Below are 23,345 nucleotides of genomic sequence, written 5' to 3' on the forward strand. Positions count from 1 at the left end.
AAATGTAGAATATGGAGCATTCATAAAGGATTTTTTTGTAATTTTCAATGAACTACTGATGATGGTGTGCAACAATGGGAAGGAAAAAGCAACGATAAATATTTTATCCTTTATGAATGCTCTGTATTCTACATTTATTAAATATAAGATTATGCTTTTTCTGAAGAGTAGATATTTTGAAGACATGATCTTGATTTAATAAGCACAGGTTTTCAAACAGTAAAAATATTTTTAGAAAGAATAGTAATATAGAGAATGATTGAAATTTTCAGTCTAACTTCAACTATAGAAGACAATTCTCAGACAATTGATAAAATGTTAGTATATACAGTAGAGCATTGATTATCCGACTCCCGATTAACCGTCACATTGGTTAACCGACTGTTCTAGTCGGCAAATTTCAAATGTCCGCTAGTGATGTGGCATTACAATATTTGGCTATATCTTGGCTATTTTAATATTATTTTTGTTAAATTTTTGCGTGTTTTAGCTGGCATCAACAGCTCGACCATTGAAGGGAGGGCAATATTTAAACAAGACTTAATTTTCTAATTATGAGTGGTGGTTTGTTTTGTGAGCAATAAAATAATTTAAAAATAATTTTTAACGATACAATAGCGACGATTATTATTTAAAAAAAAAATTTGTTAGGTTTAACATAAATGAAAATTCAACGCGAAGTTGGTTAATAGTGATATACTAATTAACTAATTACATGGGATATACTAATATCCTAATATACTATAGTAATAATGTATTTTTTCCTTCTTTTCGGTTATCCGATTTTTCAGTTATCTGACCAGCCTGAATCCCCAATTGAGTCGGATAATCGATGCTCTACTGTATTATCATTATAGTGTTTTAATAATTCTTTAAACAAGAACTGAAACTACTAGATTATATGAACTAGTGTAATAATATCACAATAGTGAATTATCCAATCTATTTAGACGTGTGATATAACTGAGTGAAAAAGAACATTTGGAATGAAAGATTATTCATCATATCAATTAATACTCATACAACTTTTCTGAATTTGAAAAGCAAATTTAAAATATTGTTTATAATATATAATTTGAAGAATATGAATATTTTTAACAGTATTCTAGAAATATTTGAGTTCAGTATTTTAGAAGTAGATATGTTTCATGAGAAAATTATTTCCAAACTAAGTAACGATAAGTGTGGTTTGCATTAATGAATTTAGTTCACTTATTACTGAGATACTCTCATTATTTTTTGTTTTGTCACAAAAAATTGGTTTGGTCTTTTATGATGATAATTTCTATAAAAAATATTGTAATATTTTTTAGTTTAATGATATGAAATATTACATTAAATTATATCATTAAATAGATTTGAAATATGTTATATATTTCCCATCATTTTTGATGGGTTTAAAACTAGGGTAACAATAGATCATATTAATGTGTACTTTCTACTTACAGTATTAATTTCAATTTTAATTCTTCACTTTTGTGTGTATCAAGTGATCATGGAACAGTACACATTTTTGCAGTTGAAGATCCAAAAAAGAATAAACAATCAAGGTTTGTTTTACTTACTACATTTTCTTACATTTTAAACAATAATTATTCTTTATAAACATTATTTATATTTCTAAGAACAAGTATAAAATATTCATATCTCTAAGTGTGCATGCATGCCTGTTTGTGTTCTTTTTATGATTGCACTTAATTCTCAATTTACACTAAAAATTATTAGTGATATAAATTTATATTTACATCATTCTTGTAGATTACTTTTTAATTTCATGTTTGAAAATTTGTAAAGAGCTATTTAATTTAAATATTTACATCACTCCAATGGAATGTTCCTACAGAACACTTTTTACTTTCAAGTTATTCTGGATATGTTGGGTTCAATGGAATGGCTGTATTTCCCAATTGAAGGTCCCTAAACTGGGCTGAAAACATTTATGTGATTAGTAAATTGAGTGCTGGAGTAGGTACTGAGATTTTTGTGTAAGTTATTGACTGGTGTTCCAGTTTTGTGAGTTTATATCTGTCTCCTGTTTAAATGTTAGTCTTGATTTGCACAAATTTTGATTTATATTAAACTTTTGTAGAACAAATCTTCTGTCTAAATTAAGGGTTGTGTGTTTAACTTCTTCATATGATTAACAATATAAGTAATCTTTTTATGTTGTAGCATTTCTACATCGAGAATTAATCCTGTATCTTGACATTATCTGATGTAGTCTTGATCTGATCTTTTTTATTTGAGTAATTGTAGAAATGTTTTCTTTTTGTTAATGTAAATTGGTCTATTAGTTTAATCACAGAGCATTGTAATCTCTTGGATGAACGATAACACAGTGTTTTTGACTGTCAGCTTACAAATTTTACTGATACTGATTGATTACTTTTTTAGTATGAATTAATCTAAAATTAAAACCTCTCCCATTTGACTAATCAAAAGAGGACTCATTTTCAGATACTGTCTAAATTTAAAATGTCCTTCCCTTTTAAAAAGGAAAGATGATATCATATAAATTATCTTGCTGTTGAAACTTTTCAGATAAACTAGATATCAAATCTAAAAATTAAAAATGATTTTTGTAAACTTTGAAAGATTAGGATATCTTCAGAGGAAAAAAGATTCTAATTATCATAATGGAATTATATATTTGACTTAATTTTGTTCATACACAAACATGTATGCATGTACAATAAATTTTATATTACAATGAGAAGAATTTTTTCAAACTTTCATTGTTAGAGCTGTATTCATATTAACTAAGCAAGCAAAAATTTAATGTTTTCACAAAATGTATTTTTGTACTGTAATTAATTTGAATATTTAAGTTTTGTTATTTAAGATCAAGGCTTTTTGGGCTACAATTTGAAAAAATTGTAGACCTATAAATTTCCACTGTTGTTTGTCTGTCCTTCCTTAATCTCAAGAACAGAATTAGATAGATGAAAGATGAGTCCAGATATGGAAACCTTAGGTGCAGGAGGCCTCATTTAGCTATATAAGAACTTCCAATGCAAACTGGAAGTCATGTTATTTCAATTCAAAAATTTTTTCCAGAAAGGTGTTAGATGACTGGCACAACTCTATTGTTAAAAGAAAAGTATGATATACAGAGGCAAGCCACTACTAATTTGAGGTGGAGAGCATATATTTTAAACAAAATAAATTAAAAATATGATTAAAATTGCAGCCTGGCATTGTGACCATGTCACAATACATAATTACTCATTATATATAGATTTTACATTTTTTAATAGTGTATAAAATTGTCCCTATTTTGTAAATAATTCATTAAGAAGTTTTAAATAAAAAAACAAAACAATAAGATTTATAGGAATTATTGAAGTATTGAATAATTTTCTTCTGAAAGATTAATTATCTTTCACAAGGTAATATAAAATTGAATATATACAATTAATAGATCAAACATTAATAAATAATAATTTTGGTTTTATTATTTTATTTAGTTTGGCATCTGCATCATTTCTGCCAAAATATTTTAGTTCCAAATGGAGTTTTTCTCGCTTCCAAGTGCCTGGTGGAGCTTATTGCATTTGTGCTTTTGGGACTGACTCAAATTCAGTAATTGGTAAGTATTTATTGATGAAATTACATTAACAGTGAATAGCAAACATAGAACTGATTCTGCTTGATAGTTTTCTAGACTTATAACTGTGGGTGTGCCAGACAGAATTATTTTCATATTGAGAGAGGGACTGTTCCTCTGTCTGTTATAATTATAGCCAAACTCTTACAAGAGTGGGATGATGCTAATGTCTAATGAGAGTCAAGAAGGCTTGAATTACCCTTCTAAATTTGAGTCTGCCAGACTCGAATTATTCTTAGTTCAGCTAGAAATCCTTGGCTACACATGGGAACTTGGCTACTTAAGATTAAACTACAGTCTCTAATATTTTATAATGCTATTTAGCAAGCTAAAGTCTCTATTTCAAAGTGTAATGTGAGACCAATCTGTGACCGCAGGGTCGGCACCTCTTTGGCGCCCTGTCAGGATGACACCACTGTGTCTTAAGGACAGACACAGAAACCAGATTGGCCGTTAATTTTCCTTACGCAAACGGTTGCATGTGTGGACTTTTGGTTCCGGGATGGAGGTGGAAGGAGAGAATCAGAGGAATTATACTCTATAGATTTGCTTTATATACATAATACCTGTTTATTGTTCTATTTAAGCTATATACAATCATATTCGATTCAGTTAACATAGCTACTTCCTTCCTGATAACCTGTATTAATGAGAGAGAGCTCACATGTATTTCGCGCGAGGATAAATACCTTGATATAAGTTGTCGAATAGTCATTTAGTCCTCGAGTCTCTATGTGGCACAAAGTTCTTTCGAACATTGATACTTCTTTAGGTGGTGATTCTCCTGAACAGCGGCGATTAGAATAGTTCCGGGTAGCAGCTAATCTGTTCACATAAATCCACAGTTCACACCAAACTCCGGAGACTGATTCTTACGCATCGACCCCTCTTTTTATAAAGGGGGTATTGTTGGGTTTTTTCCACTGCTTTATTAGGACTGTTTTTTCACCACTGACCAATAGTTGTTTTCTTTCGTCTTTTCGTAGATTCCGGGTGACACATTGGATGTATCATCTTCAACCAGGAATTAAGTTCGTGGGAAAACAATTTAATGTTCTTTTTAAATATCGGTTTGTTGTTTATTTCTCTAAACTGTTCCTCTTACAAAAAAAATATTTAACAATTTATTCCAATAAGTTCGACTCTCACAAATCTGTAGATACTTCATTGCTGTTGTGATTATTTATTTTTATGTTTTTTAGATTTATAAGAGAAATGATTTTTTTTCCTCTCCAAATAACAAACTAAACTTCTTACAATTTGATTAGCAGTTTAAAGTTGAAAAATTTATTTCAGAATGCTTTATCAAAAGGCATTCATGTTGAATTTGGTATTTGATGATGTCAGTATAAATGATGTTTTCACAATGGTCAATATTTACTTTTTCCAGTTATCATCACGATAACAGTTCTGAATAGTCTAATGTCATGATAGCAACTAGGGTTTGCAAATTTACCACCTCTCTTATTATTGGTAAAATGGTAAATTTTCAAAATGATGTTAGTTTACTGGTAATTTTTAAATTTCAAATCCAAATGCAAAAAGTAGTGCACTGGTGATGGTTTAGTTGCCAACTCACCAATGAGTTGGGAGCTAAACAATCTTTAGTGCTTTATTATCAATTGAATTTTTTTCTATTTTGAAAAGTTTTGCTGCTTGAAAAATAGAATATGCCATAATTAGCTGCTAATATTAAAAAACTGTTAGTATGAGCACTTACATTAAAAGAAATGTATTCCACTTTGTGAACTAAAATGTTATGCAACTAAAATTACTAGCTTTTGCAGTCTAAGCATTATGGTTTAAGATATAAATTGCCAAAGTGTTCAGCATAGTATTGTAATATGATACTTTAAAGTAAAGAACTGTAAAGTAATAATTTAAAAGATAATGGCATGAGATACTTTTATGATTTAAATAATTTTTAACACTTCTGTCTTTAATGTATTAAAATACATAGATGAAAGGACATATAAATAAATATTTGGCTTTGGCTTCAAAAAATTATTACATCTATTTTTTTTACCTTGTTACTGGTAATGCAATCCCTAATGGCAACTATATCACAGATTTGCCACTTACTGCTACAGGTTCCATAATAGTGAGAACCAGCCTTTAGTTAAGTCATTTCAAAAACAGAAATACAGTATATGAGTTTGGTTCCAAGTAAGTTAAATATAGAATTTTAAGGAGTTTTAACAATGCAATTAAAATTATTTTAAAATTTTATTTAATTGTAATTATTTCAGTGCACCAATCTTTAGCTTTAGCATTCTCTTAAATTTTTTCATAATTTTAATGATTTTTGTTTTATATTTGCATGAAAAATTATGAAGATATGATGAGATAATACTGTAATTGAAGATGATCATTCCAAAATAATTAATAATAGAAAATTGTTGTGAATGTTTAATCAGTAATTCATAATAGTTTTTATTGTAAGATAATTTACTTTCATTACATTGATTAAAAAACCATTCTATTTGAAGACTAAATAATGAAATCAATGCACTGGCTAAATTAATTAATAAGGAATTACAGTAAAATTTAGGTCAATAAATTTTCCTATAAACAAGTTTTAAGATAAAAGGAAAGTTATTTCTCATTGTAGTAGTAAAACTGATTGGTGTTATATTTAAAACTTAGTTTGTTGTTTCTCATGTCATTTTAATAAATTTGTTTAGTATAAGTATAGATATTTTTGTGTTTTTAATCTAAAATATCTGTGTAGAAATTATAAATGTGTAATTTGCTATAAATAATGTTTCTGAAGCTTTTGTAAAAAGCTGAAAAAATCAACTTTAAAGTTTTTTTCAGTTACTACTTATTGTAAAAAAAGGTTAAAAAATACTGCTACTAGCTATTTTTTATCATAGATTTATCATCATTAATCTGAGATTTTAAATTATAATCATATTATATTTAGAAATTATTCATATATTAGTCACTTTCAATTTAAAATGTTAGATTATATTATAAATATATATTAATAATGATGATGAAAATTAAGTAACCAGAAATGTATATGGAAACATGTCATATGAAAATCAATAATGAAAGATCCTGATGAAAAAAAATTTGCTTCAAGTGGGAAATTTACCTGATATGATGTCCTTCAGTGATGTATACCAAACCTCATTTAATAATCTAAGATTCTGGGAATACATCCTGTTTTCTGATGAGTCTTAACTTTATTCTGCAGTTGCTATTTAGTAGTATAATGAAAGATATGAATTTGGATGTTTTCTAGATCCAAACACATTGATATCTCTTGGTCACAATTTATTTTTATCAAGATAAAGACTTATACTTTTATAAGATTAAGGCCTATACTTTGAATAATGATTGTTTTATTAATAGCCAGATACTGCTTTATTATGTGAATATATGTTTAAAATCTTTTTTTTTTTTTTTTAGCAATTTGTGCAGATGGAAGCTACTACAAGTTTGTGTTCAATGCTGCAAAAGGTGAATGCAATCGTGATGTTTATGCCCAATTTTTGGAAATGACAGATGATAAAGTTTAATTACATGAATAACAGAATTTGATAATTGTTACAAATTCAACTACATATGAAAAGGATTGAATTTCTGTGATCAGTCAGCCATTCATGAACTGTGCTTGCATATATTTGCAATTTATACTGAATTTACAATATTTAGTTGTTACAATACTTTATATAATTTGAAAATTTTGCCTTTTTTTAAACATATGACAAAAATCAATTTTTCCTTTTCCTATTTTTTTCATTGAACCAAGTCCAAAAGTAGTTTCATTTAGAATATAAGATTCATTCTTGTTAAGAGTTTGTTTTCTAATCAATATTCTTTATTTTTGATCATTGATTTAATGTACATATCTTTGTATAAAAAAAAGAAAAAGAAAACATTAATTGCTTTTGTAATTCTTGACAAGAATCAGAAACATGTCTTTTAGAATATCTTAAATCATATTTGTATTATCTCAGAAAAAAAGTATCTTCATAAATAGAGAAAGGTTCAGCATGCTCAAAATGTTACTTCAGAAATAGATTTAATACATTGGTATTATTTTTTAAATAATACCAGGAAATTTTTTATTACAGTGATTAAATCATTGTGGTATTACAGGATGGAATTAATACATAAATACATAATTCTGTTCCAGTGTCGATGTAAATAATTTCATTGAAATAAATGGTGTTTTCCTACATTTGTGTAAAAATGATTTGAGAGAAGTATGTCATATCTTTATCTTTTATGTATAGATATAAATAGCAAAGAATAAATATTAAAATAAATTCTAAATTCCATAAATTACAATGATGATATTCAGTTTGCAAATATTTAATTGGCATTTGTATTTTCACTGGTCTAGACAAAAGCCAAAGTCCCCATTAAATTTTTCTTTATTATAATTATATAATTGAATATTACAGCAGAAATTAAAATATATACAGTATTATTAACAATTTGCCCTTGGATTGGTGAACTTTTGTGATGTCATGGCACATAACTCTCAAACTCTTTCCTTGAGATGACTTAAGTAAGGTGTATGCATTTTTGCTCCTATGTGTTTGTTCTCATGTTGAACAATAAAAGCGGTACTGTTCATAACTTGTGAGATTTCCTTGGACAACATCATTAGCATTCATGGATAAGGTACCATTGGTGAAGATGGAACCCTCTGGTTCTTACCTCACAATTTATTTGACTGCAGACTTGTATCTGAAAACATGAACTGATGAGTCATTTGTATAAAAACATACAAATAGAATGTGATAAGATATATTTTACACTGTACAATTCCTATGACTATCACTTTACTCTGGCTGAGACTTTTGATATGGCAGCTATGAGGGGGCTAAGTTCTTTCAGCTTAGTCAGTAGTGCCCATATGCAGTATATGTATGTACTTTTGCATTCATCACATAAACTTAGGCTACTGTTACATGTTTTTGCAAGTAAACTATACAGTAGCTAATAGGCCTAGTGCTGGCTGAAAAAAATACCAGTCACAATTTTTTCAGTTTGCTCCTCTAGTCCCCACAATGACTTATTTCTGGCTATGAAACTGCTGTTGATAGTCATAGCAGTTCCTTAGCCAGGAATACATCATGCCATAGCCACAGCAGTTTCAGAAACAACAAAGTATCTATAACTGTACATTTACTTTTTGCTATCTTTTAGTGTTCTTATATAAATTTAAGTGCATAAACAAAATTTTTATCTGCTGAATTATTGTGCTAAGTTAATAATTAAATACAAAGTAACTTGTCTAGAGGTAGGCAGTTAAGCCACCATCTTGTGATGATTTTAATTTAGAATTTCTGGAGGAAAAGAGTTTGCCTGGATTGGGACTCAAATCCTCAACTTCTGCTTACCGTGCAGACACATTGTCAGTTATGCTGCCTGGATCTCAGTCCAATCTTTGCTTCCATAGCTATTAATTTAGATATAATCATACAGGTTGGTCACAGTGCTAACTGGGAATGACTTTAAGCACCCACAGCTCTCCCCATTGACACTCAGTTAGCTATTGCTTTACCATGGCATGATGTATATGTATATACACATACACACACATAGACAACTCAAGAACTTAAGATGTTAAAATATATTCTTTAAAAATATATATAAAATGTGACATATTGCATTAAAGCATGTATGATACCATTGGGGGGAGGAGATATTTGCCCAATATTTTTGTACCAAACTGTCCCCCTCCCAGTATATTTATTTGTCATGTTTGGTATAAAATACAATGTTATGTTGTACAGTATATTCACTCAAAACCTGAAAATGAGAAATGTTTCTTAGTTGATGTTGGCCCATCCCTCCAATGTTTGTACAGATTGACCCCAGTGTATGATACTGATTAATGATGAATGTGGTCACAAGGATCATTCCCCTCCCCTTTGTCACAATGCATCATTCTGAATTATTCTCTCTCTCCATGAAGTGTGAACACTTATGGAGACCCTAATGTTGTATCAATGATGACAACTAATGTGACATCACTTGTCAGGGAGGGTTCTTTCTCATAATGTGACAATGAATGACATGGGAGGAAAAGGGCTAATTAGAAATGTGGAATTTTAGTATGACATCATTTATGGATGGTACCTTTAATAAATCTGACCTCACCAAGATGGTCATCCGTGATGATCTTAATTTATTAGCGAGGTTGAGGCCAAAGTTTTAAATGCGAAAATGTGTACGTCAGACGTTCAGTGCTGCTTTCCTGTAAGCCTAGAAGTTTGACAATGGTGTTTGGATAGTCAGAGGAATCATGCTTGACATTCCAAATGCCAATTTCAAACTTCTAGGCTTACAGGAAAGCAGTGCTGCCTGTAACACGACTTACACGTTTTCGCATTTAAAATTTCAGCCTCAGCCTTGCTATTACCTGTAGCCACTCCATTAGCTAAAATTTTACTGGATACTGATGCTAATATAGTCAAGCCCGCTTAGAGCATTGGATAAGAGAGCACTTTCCCATGTTCTAATTTTCTCCTCTATGTTTTACATTAACAAGACTCCTGTTAACAGAGTACCAGATAGTAGAGCAGTCTGTTAAATGAGTAACATGTTCGAGGCATTTTTAGAGCAGCAGTTTGCATAAGGGAGCACTATTCTAAGGAAGATTTATAAGGGCCTATCTTTAATCTTACTGTGCATCACTATCCAGGGCTCTTTATAATGTATGTTATTTGGTGAAACCTACTGGTTATTTTCTAATATACAGTCAAAACATTCTTACAAAATCACATTCAGTGGAATGTGATTTTGTTGAGTCCTGGTAAAATGTCTGACTTCTGAAGTAATTTCTGAAGAGTATACGATGGGCCTTTTTAGGTTGAGGTGGATTTGGCCTAATGGCCCCATATGTACAATAACTATACAAAATCATAATGAACAGATTTTATTGTACAAACATGTGAGAAGTAATTGCACATTAAAAAGGTATCAAAAAATATATATGAACAAACAGTGTGCATCACATCCTCATTTTGAAAGGACAAGGCAAGAAGTGATTAGAGACCAGATTTTATAGATACACATGGCCTTACTTTTTTACTGTACTGTACTTATTTGTTTTTATATTATATGTCCTATTAGAGAACATTTTTGTGTTAATGGAGTGGCTTTATTTGTCTAAACTTTAAAACATTTTTAAAAACATTTACAATGCAAGTACAGTATTGTTTATTGGACCATCTGTTTTCAATCATCATGCACATGTTAATAAAAGATTATTCAATATTTTTTAGTTAGTATCTATCAATTTATTTTACACAATAAATGTCATAATGTAGTTTTATATGTTTATATTTGGGTTTTTTTATCTGTGGAAGAGTAATCACTTATCTAAGGGCATTAAAAGAACAAAACAGCAAAGCATCGAAAAAATGAATATGAATTTACAAATTTGAAAATCAATATGGTCTGGCATCATCAGTCCAGATTTTTAATGCTTTAATATACAGTATAATAATCATTTTTATAATCCATTGAATACCATTTGTGGCCTTTTTTTCCTCAATATACATTAATAACCTTCTTTGCCATCTCAAATCTCGCATCGTAGCTTATGCCGATGACATTAAATTGATATTTTCCTTTTACAATTGAAAAAAAATATTAATTAAAATATGCCAAAACAAAATTCATACATTACAAAATTAAATGCGTAGAAGTATCATAAAAATGTCTTCTTTTAAATCTTAACGTCCTTTTCGCACTTCAGTCAGTTATTACCTTCAAATGATATCTCATGAAAAAAAATCTACTGTTTGACAACATATCTTTTGGCAAAGCATATGAAACAAAAGACAGCACGACTAAAAAATACTTTCTCCACGAAGCAGTTAAAATTACTACTAATTCTACTGTGTTACTTTTTTAATCAAACCTTAATTGAAAGGTAAAATATCATTTTCCAAGTATTTCAAAAATCTGTTTATTCTTGCTAGAAAAAATCATAATTTGGAGGTTACAAAAGTATTTTGTGAACATTCTCAGTTATTAGAAGAGAGTAACAAATTATTGTGTTATTTTCAGCTAATAAATATACCTGGTGCTTTGACAAGACATGTTAAGCATAGTAAAAAATTTCCATGTTTCTGTACCTATCTTTTTTCATATTTCAATAATTTTAAAATTTCTGTGATAATGAACAGTGTAATATAATAAATCAAATATTTATCATCTGTATCATCATAATATTTGTTCCTATGAATTACAAATTGTAAATATCAATTCTTATAAAAGAAAATTGGAATAGTGTGTATACTTTAAGCCTTATTCTTTTAGCATGAATTATGAAATGTATTTCTTTGCAATAATTTGAAACACCATTTAAATCATTGTTATCAATCTTTGAAACAATTTTATATTTTAATTACAAAAAAATTTTTTTTAAAAATAGTGTTTTATCTATTCTTATATATTTAATTACAAATGTTTTATTTTGGTTCAATTGTTTAAAAGTACAAAAAATGTAGTTAGTTTATTTTTTTATATACAACTAATATGTATTTATTGTTAATTTTTTAATATTAAAAAATGACAATAAATTATGAAAGGTTTTTAATTTTTTGATGACTATATTAAAATCATCATTGTTGCTATTCTAAAGGATTACTCTGTTTTCACAGCATTTATGAAATACAATGTGACCAAATAGTAATTTTATAATGCCAGGGAGGAGTTTCAATTGTTGCTCTTAAGTTTGTAATAAATAAATGTTTAAGGTTTAACATGTTAACTGCCATCCAACGTGCCAGTAGTTGTACTAATTAGGGCCGTACAGAGCCATCCAACTGCCCAACATCGCTATAACCAATGTAGTTTCACTCGAGTTTAAATTATCCTGGTTTTGTAAGACATTGTTTTACATCCTAGTGGTGGCCTCTTGCGCACATCTATAAAGTTGGATCCAACCACCGGCCGTCGTATGGCCTCATGAAGTGGTTCGATAGCCAGTGGTCGTATGGCTCCGTATGGCCCTAATCAGTACGACTGCCAGTGCGTCGGATGACGGTTAACGTGTTAAATGCTTTTTGCAACACAACAGGCACAGCTAGCTTATAGCATTACCAAAACTACTACTTAGATAAATCTTTTCTATGACCCCTTGGTGTAATATTCATCAAAGTAGTTTACACAGTTTTATTATTTAATGATTTTTCATTTACTTGAGCTATACAGTTTAAAAAATTTATTATATTGTATAAAAAAAAGCAAATAAATACAAGATATGATTGATAATATTAGTAAAATTTGTTATACAAAGTCATTTAAAAAAATTTGTTATTTTTAACATTAAGATAAAATCAGAAAAATAAATTTAACACTTTCTTCTGATATAAATATAAAAATTGTTAAAATATATCAATTTAGATACATTTTAAATAACTTTACATAACAAAGCTGTGAACAGATTTAAATTGTATTTCAAATAATCATTCCATAAAGCTCAAAAACTTATCCACACGTTTATGATCTTCAGGTGACAATGGCAGTGAACTGAAAATAGAATATGATTTAATTATAAAATATTTGAATCTGCACATTTAAAAATATTTCTAATTATATTCAAATGTATACTTATTTATTCATTTACACGTTAATTCATTTCACATCATTTTTTTTTTTTAATCAGACATGGAAATTTATATAATTAGCATGACAATTTCTCAAAAATTTTATTTTATATAAAATTGCTATAAAAAATTCTAAAATGAAGTGTTTAAAGTTGTATATTAGTTATACAACTTTAAACACTTCATGTTAGAGTTTTTTAAAGCTTATTGTAAAAAAAAAGTCATCATGCCCTGAGACTCTCATAGTACAATGGGAAACAGTGTGTTGATACTATAGACTATTGATACTTTTGATAAACTCAAAAGTAAAAAATTTACTTAAAACAACTAACAATTGATGAATGCTATTAAGATTCTAATGATTCATAGCTTAATATTTTGTAAAATTAAGAAAAATTACACAAAAGTTAACTTACTGTAGATGGTCTTTGAAAGTGTACACGATATGATATATACCATTTGTTATGCACTGTCGAAAATGTTCAATTTCACACATATCTTTATGTTGTTTAGGAATTTTCTCTTTTTCCATTGTCTATGAAAATATAAATATCCACAAACCCCATTATTAGAGCAAAACAATTGCTGGATTATATTGGGCTATATTAATACTACTATTAATAATTAAATGTTAAGTAATTTGGCCTATAGGTAGGAATAGGTGCCATCTTTATCAAGAGATAACACCTAACACACATCATTTAATTATTAATACTAGCTTTAATTATCTTGATAAGCTAATTCAATTTTATGAAAACCATGATAAATTACCTCATGAAGAGAAAACAACAGGTAAAGTATTTCTGATAACGATCTTTGAACTACACCGTATTTATCTTCATTATAAGAAAAGGAAACTAAATGACAGAGAGCTGAAACAGATAAAACTCATTGAATAATAATCATAAATCTTTAACTTATTCACATAACATAATTTATTAATTTGTTTTTATTGTTATACGTTTGGTTCTGTAATTAAAAGTAAGGAAAATTATAAAAATAAAAAATTTTTAATATCAGAAAAATAAGCTACTGAAGTTTTGCCTCTACGTAATTAAAGTGGCAAATTAATTCACAAATCTTAAAACTAAGTCAATAGTCAATGCATCCATTTCAACTGCATTTAGCTGGCTTTCATCTGTTTTTTATGTTCCCTACATTTCTGGTTCCATATAATACATAATAAACTTTACAGTATAGTGTTACATATATTCCTTTTTCTTTTTGAAATTTTGGCATTCTATCAGATTTCATTCAGCCTCTTAAACTGCCTTTTCATGTTTTTTCCCTATTTCCTATTGCTCAATTATCTTTTCCATTTTGGCTTAATTCCACTCCTGAATATTTGAAATGATCAAATACTGAAGTTCTAAATTTTTCTTTTTACTATTACTACTATATAGTTTCCTTGCACAAATAGTTCAAAATTAGATAGTAACTTTACTAATGCCAATAGTCAGATACAAAAAAAAAAGGCAGTTTAAGAGACTAAATGCCAGTAAGTAAAAAATTTTTGGAGCAAACACTGAATTATTATGCCCATATATAAAAAATGAATTGAAATTCTATATACAGGTATCCTTTGATTAACACAACTAATCCCTTGATGCTACCGCATATATCAAAATCACATTAATCAAATATAGTGGTATGTTGGTACTTGATCAAACAATCGTGACCTGCTACAACAAAATTTCAGTTATTAACATATATTTTTATTTTGTCATCCATAAGAAAAGTTTTCTGTGATAAAAATGTGTAATTAATTTAAAAATAAAATGAAACTTTTGAGCTGACTACCATTGTCAGACAAAAGTATAATGAATTCAGTTTATTTTTCTTCACTTAATGCATGCAGAACACAATCATCATGTCTGTGACATGCTAAGAGTTGTTACAAGTTCACGAGCTGTTATTCATCAAGTTTTAACAATTTCTTTCTGAAATTTCTGTTTGTCAATGGCTTTTGGATGCCCCATACAATTTCAATTCTTTAGTTCAAAATTTCCCAAACGAAATTTACAAACCACATTTGACATGTCCAACACACCACAACACTGTTTGTATAATGTTATATCCTTTACGAAATTTAAAAAGCATACATATGAGGGCAGGCTGAAAAGTAATGCACACATGCTTGTAGAACATGAACAAAAACAAATAGCAAGATTGGGCAAAAAGTACATTAAAGTACAATTCTTAAGCTTCAAAATCATATATTTATTTTTCAACATAGCCTTAATGATGACTAACACATTTCTCCCAAAGTGTAACAAGTTTTTTCATTCCATCACTGAAAAGTTCTTACAACTTTTCTCGAATACAGGACTTGACAGCTGCCTTCACCTCATCGTCTGAGGTGTAATGATTACCCTTGAGGTCTCTCTTAAGTAGAGGAAACAAATAAAAATCACAAGGCACAAGATCGGGGGAATAAGGAGGGTGTGGAATTAGTTCAAACTTCAAGTTTCGCAGAGCCTCTCCAGTTGTGCATGAGGTGTGTGGACGAGCATTGTCATTTTGCAAGATTATTGGTACCAGGCTGCCTCTAACATGACAAACTCAACGTCAGAGGTGTTTTAGAGTCTGTATGTACTGAGAAGAATTAAACATTGTAACAAGGTGCAACGGTAATTGTCTGTGGCAGTGATCAGACTTCCGCTGCGTGTTTCATCAACAATTATGGCTTTTCCAGGCTCGCAACCACAAAGTTTTATTATCCATCAATTTACAATAGACCTATCGTCACCATAAACAGCCTTTAAACGTAATTTTTTCAGCAGTTAAAAATTTGATAACAGCACGCCGTTTAACTCGCGTTGACATAGCACCAGAACATGTCTCCATATTTCCACTTCTCAAAATATACTGAATGAACGCAACAACCTCAAACTGCGCATGCGCATAGAGGGGGAATGTTATTTCCATATGCCACCTGGCATGCTTCTGAAAATCATTTCATTTGTGCTCTACAAGCATGTGTGCATTACTTTTCAGCCTGCCCTCATAATATGCCTGATGTGCATTTTATCTGAGACATTTCAATTTGATTTTATGCCAATAAAATGTGAAGTAAAGTTTTAAAACAAGCTTCTAACTAAGAATACAATATCACATTAGCAGTAATGTGTTAAATTTTACAACTATCATAATTAAACTACATATCTATATTAGAAATCACCCTCAGCACAAAAATAGTAAATTTACTAACACCTTATTTGCCAAGAAAAACATATCTATGTTAAGCAAAAACAGCTGTTAAAACTGTGTTAATTAAAATTTCTATCCCATATATAAAGTGATTGTTGCAATTACTTTATATCTTTATATATGGTAATCAAATCCCGCATTAAGCGAAATCATGTTAAGCAAAGGATACCTGTATAAAATCAAAAATACTATTTATTTTCTGAAAAGTAATTATAGAAGTATTTTAACTAAAGGTAAGAGTTAAAATTATTTCTTAAAAAGTAATTCATTATTCAATTTTAAAAATGAATACAATTCAAAAGTAAAAAATAATTGCAATATTACTTTTAGATAAACATATTACCTTTTATTGAAAAGATTACTTGATGGCTATACAACTTTCTTGACTTCAATCCAGGCAATTCCATTATAAAATACTTTATTTAATAAAAAAAAAAATAGTAATTTAATATAATATTTTTAAAAAATCATAGCTTAATCTTCTATTTCCAGATATAATGTAATCCCAATTTACAAGTACTCAATATAAATACTTCAATACAATAAGCTGCATTATTTGACTCTTTCCACTTACAAGATAAATTATTCCTTACAACTAGCAAAAACAAAACAGTCTAATCATGAGTAAAATAAGACAAATCCTTGGGTGTTAGATTAGAATACTTGTAGGTTGCAGTCTCTATTTTCTTTGCTTCATTTAAACCAGTGTTTCCCAAACTTTTTTAGGCCATGCCCCACTTTAACATTTCTAAAATCATCATGTCCCCCCATACATAATTTTAGTTATAAAATTTATTTTTGTTCTTTTTAGTAATATGAATGATAATTTTAAAGCGATTTCTTACAACTGTTGTCAAAACAAAGAAACGAACTTTTAATAAATAAAAAAATAATAGATTTTAAAAATTTACTTTAATGTGATTTGTGGACTTGATGCTTTTTACACAGCGATTTTATATCTGGTTCAAGCTTAGTTAGCTTAANTCTTTAACCCCCACAAACAGAAAAAACATGACTAATAAAAATGCAAGACTGTGTATATATGTATTTTTATTATTACATATAAATAAATGTAGTAAGAAAGTATACAGTGGGTGATCGGTTAACGAACATAATCTGTTCCAAGACTTTGTTCGCTATCTGAATTGTTTGTTAACCGATTATCAATTTACCATAGGTTTTTATGGGAATTTGATTAATTCGTTTTGGAGATCCCCAAAAATAAAAACATATATACTTTCTTACTACATTTATTTATATGTAATAATAAAAATACATATATACACAGTCTTGCATTTTTATCAGTCATGTTTTTTCTGTTTGTCAGGATTTTTCAGAAGTAATAGCATCGTAATTGTAGAGACCCCTAAGCCTATTAATCTCAACCTGGTTTGGATTCCATTCTAAGACTGTTATTCTGACATCCTCCCACTTCTTCAAGAGATCTTTAATAGCAGTTATCAGCATTAATCCTCTTTTTCAGAAGAAAACATATCTTGCAGAGTTTCTTGGTGTTCTTCTGTCATCAGATCCATTTCAGGTTTCATTATGAGCTCTTCAATGTTTTTTATTTCTCAGATGTAATTTTTGTTACTCCTTTAGCTGCTTGAATCTTCTTGATTATACTGTTTAGATAAGACTGAACTGTGGCCTACTGTAGACCTACTCAAGCATACTGCCCAGCAACATCAGACATCTGCCCACTCTCTACCTTTTGCTATTAAATTCTCACCTTTCAAAAATAAAAACTGATGCAAAACTTAATGAGTGCCCACCCGACAGTCTCATGAATACTATGAAAAATTCTTTCTGTCAGAAAAATAAAAGGCTGGAATTACAAGGGAGAGTTTCAAAGTTTGGAGGAATACTATCCAATCAATATATACTATTGATGTCGACGTCTCCTGTGTTCCAAAAAGTTTCAAATTGTTGCCTGAAGATAAGGGAAGACCAATCGGTATTCATTATTTTATGTTGCTTCTTCTTGTGTTTGTTCTGTGAGATGTCCATTGTTCGAACATAAAAATCTTTTGCGAAAGTGTTCGTTATCTGATGTGTTCGAAGTCTGAACTATTTGTTAACCGATCACAATGAAACTGTACAATGAAAATGTTTTTAGTATCTTCTTATCTTTATCAGACATAAAAACTAAAATTTTTTTTAAAAATGGTTGCTTTTAAGTAGAAAATATTAAATTATGAATACAGTCATAATTCAAACTTTATTTACAAACAATTATTTAAACAATTAAATAAATAATTATTGCATGTTTTCAAGTCTTATTATTTTTTGTTTTAATTAGCAACAGAATAAAATATTTAACTTTATTTTATGTAATTTAATAAGAATTAATAATATATATTTTTAACAAGATATATACTGAGTGCATGAAAAGTTTTTGACTTCCCTAGGCATATTTTGAACTGCTATTAAAACATTCCCTTTATATTTCTACTTTCCATATTTCTATGGCATAAAAAAGGCATATAATACACCAACTCATTGACAAGTAGTGCAATTGATTGATTAGTGATTAACCAGTGACTAAAAATACTTTCTTTTATAGAATCACATTACTTTTGGCACTATTTTTCATCACTTGAAATGATAATTATCTCTTGAAAGAGTAAGTATTAAGGAATGTTATAGGTAACATTTAATGTCTGCCTATTAATTTCTGTCAGTATTGGTACAACTTGTTTTTAGTCTTATCCTGCAGTATAAATATTTTTTGTGTGTGTGTGTGTGTCTGCAATTTTTTTCTATTTTATGGCTGGCTATCAATTTTTAACAAATTTGACATATGATTGCTGCTTTTGTTGTATAGGGAAAAGATTGAGATCATATCCATAGCAGATTCAAGGTCTTCAGAAAACTGTATTTTCCATCAAAAGTATGCCAATGACATAATACTGCATGCAACTCTAAGAAATGGTGTCAAAACAAAAACAGTGATATTATTGATGCATCGAGTGAGTGACCTACCAAAATGACCTCCAAATTGAAGAAAAAAATTTACAAGATGAAGGGAAAATGTGGGTAGTCACCCAAAAAGTTTAACAGAAACACAATTATTCTAAAGATTACTTGCAGTGATAGAAAATGTCTGTGTTTCAACAGTTATGCTGTTATGTCAGATAATTGGGAAAGTTTCATATTGCCAAAGAAACTTTGCAGAAAATACTGCAATTTCCAGGGTTCTGAAAAAATTAGCTAAACAACATTGCAGACCTAATCTCAGAGTTGTATCTGAAGAATGCTTCAGAACAGTATGCTGCGTCATCATGGCCAAGAATAAGAAATTACATCCATTCAAAAATAATAGATATCTTGGATGATGACCCAAGTTAACACTTCCAGTTGGTGGGAAGTTTCTCAACAAGAATTTTTCAGTGCATTTACAGGAATGGGCTTCACACTGATTATTAGCTGTAATAAGCATTATTCCACCATTGCATACCATTTTTAATCCAAATAGGTAATCAATAATTGATTCACATTAGTAACAATGATTGTCTTAAGAGGATCAAACTTTTCTTGCACCCTATATATATAGGATGCAAGAATATATATAAGTAAATTCATTCTAACAATAAAATATTAAATTAAATTCATTAATTCTTACCATTTTAAATTTCATCCAAAAAGTTGATGTTGATAAAGATGAGGGACCATCTGAATGATAACCTAAATGTCATTTAAAAAGTAAATACTATTTTAGTACTTTTATTTAATTTTATTTGCTCATTTTTATTCTGTATTTGTAGTCATCTAAGGTTCATATTTTAAAAATTTCAATTGACAAATACAGAATATAATTTGTTTTAATGTATTATATACAACGTTTATTATATATATAATAATAATATTTGTATGTACAAGTAACCCCCGTATAACACGGTAGTTACGTTCCAAAAAATTGTCGTGTTATGCGAATCCGTGTTATACGAAACAAAGAACTAATACGAAAAGGAGGGTTAGGTTCCAAAAATTAAAAAACATGCTAGTATATTTTCATAATTAAGATACATATCTTCATTAAAATTTTTTAAAGTGATACATATTAATATAAATTAAACAATGTTTTCTTCGTCATCACTAAAAACACTATTAATTAACCGAGAGCGTTTTCTTTTTGGCAAGTTATCCTTATCCTCTGTGCATTTTTCTGCATTATCTTCAGATCCATGCTTTATCTTTTGCAAAATGTATGTAATTTTAGATTGCTTGCTTCTAGTTAAAAGATCTTTATAAATTTCCTTATATGGTGCTAAGCACTTATGAAGAATAAAGCAAGTATGGAATAAGGGAAAAACATTCGGCAACATCAGAAGCAGAAGCATCGCAATCTGGCAACATTGAAACAAGTTTCGAGAAGGATCACGTGTATCGACAGAAGGCGAGAAGAGAAAATTTACATACTTAAGTACTAATAGTTCACAAAAATAATAATTTTCGTGAACTATTATTAGTTAAGTATGTAAAAATTTATTACATTTCCTGTTGTACGAGGGTTTTACCCAATTCTCGAACAGTGTCAGAGTGAATCCGTGCTATAAAAGTACCGTGTTATACGGGGGATGGTACCAATTCTCGAACCGTGTTAGAGCGAATCCGTACTATAGAAGTGCCGTGTTATACGGGGGTTACCTGTATTATATTTTTCAACATTGCCAATGAACAATGCTCAAAACTTGCAAAACTTGTTACATGCCACAAAAACAACATTAAAAAATAAAAATATATATAAAATCTTATATTATATTTTAAAATTCATGATCAAATCCCTCAAATAAAATTTCTCATTAATTAAAAAAAAATTTAAAAGCATTTAATAAGAGTAGAGTAGAATCTATTCAAACAAAAGAAAAAATGAAAACTTACTAATAATTGAAGAATATTTGATTTTTCAAAACAATTTTTACTCCCTTGGAAGTTTATTTTTGAATGTAATGATATATTTTTACATCCAAAATGTAATAAATGTTCAATATTATAAATTCAAAGTTTATCTGATTTTTACAAATATATTTACTTTTACCTGTTGAAAATATGCTTGAATTATAATTTTCTTTTAGCTTTGTTAGAAATGAATTTATTTGTTTTGAGCATTCTGAAAATATTGCATCCCAATGATATGGATGGCCACCTGTAATAATTTTTCAAAAAATAAAATTATCTATTTACTTTAGTTAAAAAAGTAAAAAATGTATTTACAGTCAAACCTTGGTTTTCAAACATAATTTGTCCCTAAAAGTTTTTCTAAAACTAAAAAACAAATTAGTCAATTCCTGACCCCCAAATAAAGCCTTTTTTTTTGTTTTTACCTTAGCTGTATTTCATGCATAACAATGCCTACAAATGTAAATATAATATCATATTAATAAACATTAAATATTAATATTATATATTATTATATTAATAAATTTTTGCCATTTAATTTGAGTTAAGCATCTTTAAACACAAATTCTTGGATGTCATTTATATTATGGAAATGTCAATTAATGCATTTTTATTAATTAATTGATTTAAATTCAACTGCAAAATGTACCAAAAAATAGTAGTAGTATCTGTCTCGCATGTGCATTGATGATTCGTGTTGTGATGTTTAATGATGCAAGATGGTCTCAGTGCCACTAACTCCTAAATCGGTAGTCCTGTTGTTAATTGGTCAAGCCATCGACTTTCTTTAATGTAGAAAATATAGGGAGCTGACTATCTGTCTCTTGCTAATCTGTGGCTGGATATGCCAAGTAGAATGTTCAGCAACCAAGTTATCATATGGCAGCCAGTGTAATTATGAGTTTGAAATTCTATTTGTGAACCAATTTGTTTGAAAAGTGAGCAATTTGAAAACTGAGATTTGACTGTATTTAAATTCAAACTAACATGAAATTATTATTAAAATAATCATTTTAAAATGCTAAAAAAGATTAAAGTACAGGTAACCCTTGGTTTACGCCGGCTCAATTTACGCTGCTACACAATTTGCCGTTTCGTGGTGTAATTCCTTGATTTTCCCTATGCCAGACAGATTTTCATTTCAGTGTTGATGTATTTACCGAGCCGCGACATTGTACATTCGTTAAAACAAAGATTTTTATTGAATATATTTAGTTTTTCTGTTTAATATTATTGGGTATGTATACATTTACATTAAATTAATATTAAAACACTAAATGTTTAGGTACCCACGAGTCAAGTTATCAAACTTAATAGTGCAATAAATGGCGTCCGAATCCATAGCGCCAATGAATGTATTCCGTATCAGTTCGTTCAGGAAAACACCTTATGATGCAATAGCACTTCCAGCGATCACAAACTATCGTTAGTGAGACAAATCTACTTCTTGTTGGCCAGACGATACTTTTTTATTAGCCAGACAATATCTATCTCTCCTTAGCCACCTTCAATTTTCCCTCTCAAACTGACCTTATACATACGCTACGGTGGCTGGTGGTCGACCAATCAACGTCTCTGCTTGTCCATAGTTCTACGTCGGGATAATGTATCCTTTCAACTATGGAAAGTTTGACGGATGAACTTTGTGAGTTAGACAATGATTGGGAGCGAAGTGCAAATGTAAAAAGAACCATCATCGCATCCATTCGACCATATTCCGAAATTCTCAATGAAAGAAAACAAAAATGTAAACAATTAAAACTTGGATACTTTTTCCGAAAAATGTAAGAGATCCGAAACTAAAATTTTTTAATAAAAACATTTCACTTTATTTTATGATAAAATACATTTTAAAAATTAAAAATTTATATGTATTTTGTATTATATTGTATTAATAAACAAAATTATTTGCTTATTTTTCACTTATGTAGAACCTAACCCTATACCTCACTGTAAATATGGGTTCGTTTTACGCTGATTCAATTTGCACTGGCTTTTGTAGGAACGGAACTGCGGTGTAAACCGAGGGCTACCTGTAT

At 29.1% G+C, this 23,345-nt stretch overlaps 2 protein-coding genes across 2 annotated transcripts in view; one reads left to right on the top strand and one right to left on the bottom strand.

Annotated features, from left to right (window-relative positions):
- LOC111639105 (WD repeat domain phosphoinositide-interacting protein 3-like) overlaps positions 1–9,794 on the top strand; it is a 42,187-nt gene extending 32,393 nt beyond the window's left edge. The window contains exons 8-10 of the mRNA XM_023384888.1: positions 1,449–1,550; positions 3,468–3,589; positions 7,025–9,794. Of these exons, the coding sequence (XP_023240656.1) occupies positions 1,449–1,550; positions 3,468–3,589; positions 7,025–7,134 (334 nt within the window). The 3' untranslated portion in view covers positions 7,135–9,794. The remainder of the gene's footprint in view (positions 1–1,448; positions 1,551–3,467; positions 3,590–7,024) is intronic.
- Positions 9,795–12,950: 3,156 nt separating this feature from the next.
- LOC111639315 (nucleoporin NDC1-like) overlaps positions 12,951–23,345 on the bottom strand; it is a 31,753-nt gene continuing 21,358 nt past the window's right edge. Inside the window, exons 9-14 of the mRNA XM_023385171.1 lie at positions 21,446–21,553; positions 20,030–20,091; positions 16,748–16,820; positions 13,966–14,066; positions 13,611–13,729; positions 12,951–13,117 (exon numbers count right to left, since the gene is read on the bottom strand). Of these exons, the coding sequence (XP_023240939.1) occupies positions 13,054–13,117; positions 13,611–13,729; positions 13,966–14,066; positions 16,748–16,820; positions 20,030–20,091; positions 21,446–21,553 (527 nt within the window). The 3' untranslated portion in view covers positions 12,951–13,053. The remainder of the gene's footprint in view (positions 13,118–13,610; positions 13,730–13,965; positions 14,067–16,747; positions 16,821–20,029; positions 20,092–21,445; positions 21,554–23,345) is intronic.

Source organism: Centruroides sculpturatus, unplaced genomic scaffold, assembly GCF_000671375.1.
Source record: "Centruroides sculpturatus isolate CEXI.00-Female unplaced genomic scaffold, Cexi_2.0 scaffold186, whole genome shotgun sequence".
In the NCBI taxonomy this organism is placed as follows: Eukaryota; Metazoa; Arthropoda; class Arachnida; order Scorpiones; family Buthidae; genus Centruroides; species Centruroides sculpturatus.